This window comes from Vitis riparia, chromosome 12 (assembly GCF_004353265.1).
Source record: "Vitis riparia cultivar Riparia Gloire de Montpellier isolate 1030 chromosome 12, EGFV_Vit.rip_1.0, whole genome shotgun sequence".
Classification (NCBI taxonomy): domain Eukaryota; kingdom Viridiplantae; phylum Streptophyta; class Magnoliopsida; order Vitales; family Vitaceae; genus Vitis; species Vitis riparia.
Genome location: NC_048442.1, coordinates 19,711,692 through 19,720,588, shown reverse-complemented (window position 1 = coordinate 19,720,588; position 8,897 = coordinate 19,711,692). Strand labels below are relative to the sequence as shown.

The window sequence follows — 8,897 nt, the reverse complement described above, 5'->3', positions numbered from 1 at the left end:
CACTATTATTAGAAACATTTTTTTTAAAGATAATGTTTAGATATGAATCAATAAAAATGCTCTCATAGTATTTTTGGTCATGTGTTTCATAATAAAAATTCAATTTTTGGAATGGGCATCTATCAATTATTACTTTAATAATCACTACAAGTGATTATTAGATTTTTAAAATGATTTTTTAAACTATGTTAAACGTTTGATTCAAAAAAAAATTGAAAGAAAATGTAGGAGAGAGAAAACATAAAGAAAAAGTAGAAGCAAATAAAAAATAGATTAAAAGTCAATCGATAAATTATTTTTATTTGTTATTTCAAACTCATTTTACTTATTTTAACTCATTGATATAAAGATTAAATAATTTAAAAATATATAAAATTTTAATTAATTTTAATTATATTTGATTTTCTTTGATCAACTAAACATGAAAAAATCAATTTTTTTTATATATTTTTTTATTTTCTTAATATTTTCTGAAAACTAAATATAACCTTAATTAATTTATTTTTAAGGAAAATAATATAAAGTATTAAGATGTTTTAATTTATAATAGGTTATGACGTGTAGACCCCCATTTTGGGGGCTCATTTTTTCTCACCTTTTGTGTAGCTCGTTCTTACCCGGTAGAGGGCTCTCAAGGAGCCATGTGTTGACTCATGGTTGGTTGATGGAGAATCATGTTTGTGGTTTGAAGACGCTATGAGAAGTTGACATGTGTCATGGAATATTCGGAGAAAAGCTGCAGGCTGTTGGAGAAGCGTATTCTGTTAGAGACTTAGAGTAGGGGTGAGATATTTTTGGCTGGGGAGGCAAGACAGAGGGTAGAGCTGTTGTCTGGAGCATTTTTTTCTGAGACAGAGATGAGCAGGCTGGTTTGTTGAATTACGTGAATCATTTCTGTTATCTCATCGAGATGCAACTTCTAAGAAAATGTATTATTAGAACCAGTTTGGAGTGATTTTAATAAAATTGTTTTAAAATTATTTAAAATGATTTTTTAAACTATGCTACACGTTTGATTCCCAAAAAATTAAAAAAAAAAAAATCAATAAACTATTTTTATTTATTATTTTAAATTTATTTTACTTTTTTTACCTCATCAATATAAAGATTAAGTAATTTAAGAATACACAAGTTTTTAATTAATTTTAATTATATTTGATTTTCTTTGATATCAACTAAATATGAAAATATCATTTTTCTTCATATATATATATATATATATATATATATATATATATATATATATATATATATATATATATATATATATTCTTTCTTTAGTATTTTCAAAATTATGATGATTTCTAAATTTTGTGTGGATAAATTATTTTTATCTTCATTTTCCTCCTTTTCTTGATAACTAAATAAAAAGTTTTCATTGAATGATGCAAAACATGATATAAAGAAATAGTTTTTTATTCCCTTATTGCTCTCATTTTCTCCATGATAGGGCTAATATTATTATTATTTTTTTCATCCATATATATATATATTTACTTACAAAACATCACAATTCTCTGTTCTTTTTATGAGATTTTATAACACAATATTTGAAATTTAAAAAATATTAATTAAAACTTAAGACTTTGGGAAGTATGTCCAAAATCAATAATATTACAAATTATCATGGTATCTTATCAATAAGAATATGAAAGAGTAAGAATTTCTTGTAAAATTTAATTTCTTAATATCATCATCAAATAAATAAAAGATAAAATGCTACTACAAAAAACATCAAATAAAAAAGCAAAAATTTTAAATAATATATTGATTAAACTTAAAAAAAATACACAAAATAGAAAAATAAATAAGTGATTTTAATATAAAAAATCTAGTCAAAACAAATAAAAATACACAAAATATTTTTATTCAATTACATATTATACCAATTTAGAGGAACAAAATTTATAGTATTTTTTAATATTTTCAGAATTGCATGGATTATAAACTTGTGACATCATAAATATATATTTTATATTTATTAAAATTAAAATATTTATAAGAAAATTTAAATATATAAAAAACTAAAAATCAATAATATTTATTTATCTTTCATCTTAATATTATCAAGTTAATATATATATATATATATATATATATATATATATATATATATATATATATATATATATTAAAAGTTATATATCCTATTATTTTATGGTTGTAAAAAATATTGCATTATTTTATTTATATTATTTACAAGTTTATTATAATAAAAAATTTGAAAATATTATTGTAATATAATTTGTTGTTGTGGAAACATGGACAAAAAAGCTCGAGTCACTGGTGTTGTCCTTGCCTTCTGAATTTTTTCTCATTCCTCCCTCCCACCAATCCCATATGGAAAGAAGATAGGCATAAACTAACTTTATATTGTACATTAACCTGTGTCATAAACAACCTCAAACAACCCAGCTGCTCATAATCGCCTCAATCCGTTAATGGGTATTTCACCGAGTTAACCGTTATACCAACGGGTTGACTAGTTCAACAAAAGTTCGATGGCACCCTCGGCCCGATGTGCGCACCCGTTGATGGTTGGACCAGTCGGCCAATCTCATCCCTTGAGAGATTGCTTTTCAGAGAAGAGCGCTGTCCTGTAGGGAAATATTATTTGTCATGTTGCATCTGCCCACAAAAGTAGGAAGTAGCCTCTTATCCCTTGAGAGATTGCTTTTTAGAGTAAGTGGTTTCTGCCGCACTCTGTAGGGAAATATTATTTGTCATGCAGCATCTGCCGACAAAAGTACACCACAGTTGTCTTTAACTCTCTCTGCCCATTGAACAAACCTCAGCCCAATGTGGGCACCGACGGGTTGGACCAGTTGGCTAGTCCCGATTTTTAAAACATCAGTATTTTTTTTCAATTAATATTATTTTCGTTAAAAAGTAACCTCTTATTTCTTGAGAGATTGCTTTTCAGAGAACAGCTTTCTGCCATGCCTTGCCAGAAAAGATTATTTGTCGTGTTGAATCTCCCACAAAAGCACACCACAATTGTCTTTGACTCTTGACTAGACAAAACGCAACGTTTCTCTTTCAATGGCGTGGTCTTGGAATATCACGTGCCTTGGCTATATAGAGAGGTCGAGGTTCAAGGTTGGAATATGTAAAAATCAGCGGTAAGAGATCGGTGTGAGGTACATGGATTCGGCAAACAGTGAGAGATCAACTGAGCTGCTTCATGCTCAAGCTCATGTTTGGAACCATATATTCAACTTCATCAACTCTATGTCACTAAAATGTGCTATTCAACTAGGCATCCCAGACATCATCCACAACCATGGCAAGCCCATGACTCTTCCTGAGCTGGTTGCTAAGCTCCCAGTCCACCCCAAAAGGAGTCAGTGCGTGTACCGTCTCATGCGCATTCTTGTTCATTCTGGCTTCCTTGCTGCGCAAAGAGTCCAACAAGGTGAGCAAGAAGAGGGGTATGTGCTTACAGATGCCTCTAGGCTCCTTCTAATGGATGACTCCTTGAGCATAAGGCCCTTCTTGCTTGCCATGCTCGACCCAATTTTAACTAAACCATGGCATTATCTGAGTGCTTGGTTTCAAAATGATGATCCCACTCCGTTCCACACTGCTCATGAGCGGCCATTTTGGGATTATGCTGCCCATGAACCTCAGCTCAACACTTTCTTCAATGAAGCCATGGCTAGCGATGCTCGCTTAGTCACCAGCGTGCTGCTTAAGGAGGGCAAGGGCGTATTTGAGGGGTTGAACTCATTGGTTGATGTAGGGGGTGGCACCGGAAAAGTGGCCAAGGCCATTGCTAACGCTTTCCCACATTTGAACTGCACCGTGTTAGATCTCCCCCACGTGGTTGCTGGCTTGCAAGGGAGCAAGAACTTGAACTACTTTGCAGGTGATATGTTTGAGGCAATTCCTCCTGCAGATGCAATTTTACTCAAGGTATACCCCAATTTTCTTTTGTCAGTTACATAACGTTGTCTGGATCACAAAGAATAAGAAATAATTTTTTTAAATGTTAAAAAAAAAATCATTCTACGTTGTCAGTCAGTCCGGGTTCAAATATGCTATAAGTTATATTTTATAGGGGTTCGGCTGGAAAGGCTAACTGAAATAAGGTCACACCAATCACAAAATACTAGGTGTCGTATTCATCATGTGGCTCTTTCATAGTTAGTCTTTATCCATGGACATGAATTGAATTGGATTTCTGGTGAAACTTTCTCCATCCGAACCTAATTAAAATGTATTTAAGCGGATAAAACTCCTAGGAAATGATATATATGATAGACAAACACCCATGTCAGTAGCTGATTCTTCTCCTCTCTAACAGATGCAGTTATGCTAAGTCTTCTCTAACAGATGCTGTTATGATTAGTTAGAAAGTGGTTGTATTAGTTAGATGGTTAGATTCTGTAATATATATATAGCTATTGATCTACTGTATAATCACTGTGGTGAATAGAATAAATTTCTTGTTCTTGCTGAATCCGTGCCTGAGCACTTTCAATATATACTTCCATGTCTAACTGGAATTCAAATGACTAGTGGATAATGCATGACTGGAGCGATGAAGAATGCGTGAAAATACTAAAGCGATGCAGGGAAGCAATTCCGAGCAAGGAAAACGGAGGAAAGGTGATTATCATAGACATGATCATGATGAAGAATCAAGGAGACTACAAGTCCATAGAAACACAGCTGTTCTTTGATATGATTATGATGAATTTCGTCACGGGTAGAGAGAGGGACGAGAACGAATGGGAGAAGCTTTTCTTGGATGCTGGTTTCAGTCACTACAAGATAATTCCCATTTTGGGTTTGAGGTCCCTCATTGAGGTTTATCCTTGATGCTCTATTTGTTTATAGTGTGGCACATTTATGCGTATTTAATTCACAAAGTCTGCTATAATTAAGATGGTTCTTGGTCTGTTTGATTGGGCAGAAGTACTGTTCATCTTTGTTCTATGAATTTCAATAATAATAATGAATTTCTTCATATAATCTATGTGTTTGTTTTGGAGTAATGAATTATTATTTTCTGTAATATTAAATTTGGTGGTTCATAGTTGATTAGTGTTAGAGTGCATGATTGTGTGCCTAAATTCTACAAGTTTAAAATTTAAAAAAAAATGATTGTTTAATATGACATTAGATCATCTTTGAATCTCATTCTTTATGTTTTTCCCTCAATTTATCAAGAACAAAAAAAGGAAAAATTTTACTTATCTACTTTATTAAACCCATGTGCAAGTTCAAAGAAATTGACACATGAAAATGTTTATGTTGTTTTAAAGTTGCATAGGTATTTTGGTGAGGTGAGATGATTGTAGATTGAAATACTTAAGGTTATGTTTGGTTCTAAGGAAATACGAGGGAAAATGCAATGAAAAGAAAGTAGAGGGAAAAGTTGAAGGAAAAAAAAATTAAATAAAAAATAGATTTAAAATCGTTAAGTCATTTTATATTTTACTTCAAACTCATTTCATTTATTTCTCATTTCTACATAAAGATTAAATAATTTAAAAATCTATAAATTTCTAAGTAATTTTAATTACATTTGGTTTTTTTTCTATGTTGAGACCAAACATGAGAAAATAAAATTTTTCGAAACATTAACATAAAACCAAAAACCTTTTTAGACAAGGTATTTATAAGCCTAAAAACTTGATGGACCGGATCTATAAAATTCCTAAAAATATTTTTTTTTTATAAATTGGAAAAATGAATCTCTAGAATTATGGAGAATTCCACCTTGACTACTTGGAGTGTTATTGGCAATGCTTTGAGTGCTCAAGAATATATTTAAAACCATTTTAAAGATCTTTTAGCTAGGTTAGAAAACCTTGGTCCACACACCATGCCTTAATAAACACTAATTTGCCTTAATATTTATTAGTGTCATTCCAATTGATCATGTTGCAATCTTGAGTCTTCGATGGAGAGTAAGACACAATTTAAAAAGATCCTAATCCAACATGAATGGAACACTATATATAAAAAGACGAGAGATTTTAACATGATTTGACAATTAATGCGATCCCTATGTTCACAAAGCACACTACTAAAGAATCCACTAATTAAATGAAAATTAAAAGTTACAATGATGAATGTGCTTCCACTCCTTTCAATTGTGACCACACATAACTTTTTCTCTCTCTAAAATAAAACCTTAAATCATAAGAGAGTTAAAAAAAAATATAATAAGGGTAAACTCCTTAATAAATAAATAAATATTTTTCAAGGGTGCTACCACCTTAAACCCTTGTGAGTTGATCAGACAGCTCAATCCCTACGAGCTCAACCAGGAGCTCAAACCTTAGTGGCATAGGTGGCCCTATGTAATGCAGCAAGACTGATTCAAACTTTATAATACAATACTATTAATGATTTTATCTTCATTTATTTTTATCATTTTCAGCTAAGTTTTTTCTTTTCTCTATTGTAGTTTGTATGTCTCATAATATTGAATTTTTTGTTGTTTCTTCAAATTTTTATCTTTATCGGTAAAGTTTATTAACTTTAAATTACTTTATTACTCTATTACATTAGCATGGATTTTAATGACAAAAAATAAGATAGTAATTTAAATCAAGGGGTCACTAACGAATTCTAATTGTATCACAAAGGCATGGATGAAGGGAGAGAGGGGTACCTAAAATTGATTTATTAGTTATAAATCCCAAATCATTACCCCATAAAGAAATAAATGTGAATTTATTAGTTTTCCTCCCAAACAATGTTCCCTCGCCACAAAGGACCCAGAATAGTTGGTGAAAGGAGAGATCTTTTGAAAGTGATAGGCTTTTTAGTGACAATTTGCTTAGTAGACTTGATGATTATCTTGAAATTCAATAATAATAATAATAATAATAGGATTATTAGGTACAAAGTTATTATTCTTAAAAATTAGTTATTGTGATTTAAAAGCATCCTAGTATTGTAAATAGATAGGATTCATGTCATTTTCTTAAGAAGTGTACTAAAATTGATTGGTTAAAGTAAGATAATTGTTTTATTTAATTGATTTGATTACTTTATAATTTAATTTATTTTTATTTCCTTAATTTTTTTTCACCGTGTGCATGTATATTTAATTAAGTAAAAGCCAAAAGGAGGTGAAGGTTAGTATGTCTCCAAATGAGAGGCTTTGGATCATCTTTTTGCAATAGTTCCTATAATTAATGGATAATATTTATTATCATTCTTCCATTGTCAAGTGGAAGTCCACCACTCCCAAATGTGTGATATCCTCAAGTATAGGGATTTAGTTGTGGCTTTGGAAAGATTTGCAAAGAAAATGGAAATATTTGGAAGTTGGATGAAATTTTTTAGGGAGAACTCTTTAGCTTAAATGTTGGAAAAAAGAGGATGATGAATTGTGTTGAAAGCAAGGGAGCGAGACAGTTGAGTAAACTAGGATAAAATTGATTATTTTTTTAAACAAAAAATAGCTTATAATTATGTGATCCTTTGCCTTGATAAGAGTCATAAATTGTGCTCAAAAGGCATAATAGGAGAATAAATTATTCAACGTAGAGGTAGAACTCACCCAACCTAACTTGAATTATTATTAATCTTAAAACCCTAGTCATGTGTTTTAACATATAATTTGAAATAAATCCTCAGTTTAAGAGGGGGAAAGGATGCAACAAAAGCAAATGGATGAATGCATAGCAAGACGAATGAGGAAAGAAAATTATGGAAAGGAGATTTAATGCTAAATTTTGACAAACTTCCCAAACTCATTTTGAAGGAAGTCATATGTAAACTCAAATCCCGAGAAGTCAAGAATATAATGTTTAAGACAATGCACAAATTAGAGCTAAAATAAAGAAGTTGCAATCATTCAAAGCAAACTACCTAGGCCTAGAATTGATGTGAGGAGAAACACCAACTAAAAATGAATTCGATTGAAATCCAAGGTGAAATTCAATTTGATGTTAGAATGTAGCAACTCAATTGGTCAAATCCATGTCAAATGAATTTCGACATGCATCAATCCAATTTGAGTTCACCTATGAATTTTTAAGATTTGACACTCTTCCAACCCAAAGTGGGGCCAAATGTTTAGGGAAATTATTTTTATTAAATTTAAGATATTTTAAAGCCTTTTTAGGTAATAAATGGCTAATAGAAACGTGTCACATATTAGGTTTTTGCTTAAACTATAAAAACTCAACTTTTAGGTGTTTTTAAGGTTCTTGGACTTTTGTTAAAGAAGAGAACATAGAAAGAAGATCTTGGTTTATTTTTCTTCTCCATTATTATCAATGAATATAGTGTTTTTCATTTCTTTAATTTTCAAAAATGGTTTTTTGTCTTTCTTTAATAAATTGTGCATATGACAACACACCCATGAGACGTTAAAAGGCCTTATTGGGGTGTAAAACATAAAACCCTAGGGTTAAAGCCTAAAGAAAACAAAGGATAAAAGGAAATCTAATAATGGAATGAATCAATGGTCAAGGCATAATGAATGAAAATAGAGATACCCTTCAAGATTAGTTTGAACTAGGAGATGATATAGTTGTCAATTCCTTGATATTAGGGATTCTTAGTGATTCTTGATTACTAGTTATATGATATTTTGCCATTATCATTTACCCTAAGACAAATTCATATGAAGTGGTAAATGTCTAAGCATCTTAGACCTAGCCATCCAATTGTTGCCACCTATCCCAACCAAAATTTCATTCCTTTCAACTCAATGCAATTACCCATTAAGTCAAGTTTAGGGACTATCCTTTATGGAAGGCTCAATTTGATTCACTATTCTTTGGCTATGACTTGCTTGGATATATCAATGAGTCAAAGCCTTGTCTACTTCTATGATGATAATTAAAGAAAAGGAAACTCCTAACCCTAAGTTTGCTTTATGAAAAAGATAAGACAAATGCTCCTTCATGGCATTCTATCATTTC

General features: G+C 30.8%; 1 protein-coding gene across 1 annotated transcript; it reads left to right on the top strand.

Moving 5' to 3' along the window:
* The first annotated feature begins 3,105 nt into the window (after nucleotides 1–3,105).
* LOC117926836 (trans-resveratrol di-O-methyltransferase-like) lies at nucleotides 3,106–4,939 on the top strand. Its single transcript, XM_034846127.1, has 2 exons — nucleotides 3,106–3,915; nucleotides 4,522–4,939. Exons 1-2 carry the CDS (start codon nucleotides 3,145–3,147, stop codon nucleotides 4,822–4,824), a joined length of 1,074 nt encoding a protein of 357 aa, XP_034702018.1. The 5' UTR covers nucleotides 3,106–3,144; the 3' UTR covers nucleotides 4,825–4,939.
* Nucleotides 4,940–8,897: the final 3,958 nt, after the last annotated feature.

Bases quoted from the DNA above. Each gene is read 5' to 3' on its own strand.
- LOC117926836 (XM_034846127.1), top strand. From the start codon at position 3,145: ATGGATTCGGCAAACAGTGAGAGATCAACTGAGCTGCTTCATGCTCAA. The intron at 3,916-4,521 runs GTATACCCCAAT...TCAAATGACTAG, and splicing joins CAGATGCAATTTTACTCAAG to TGGATAATGCATGACTGGAG.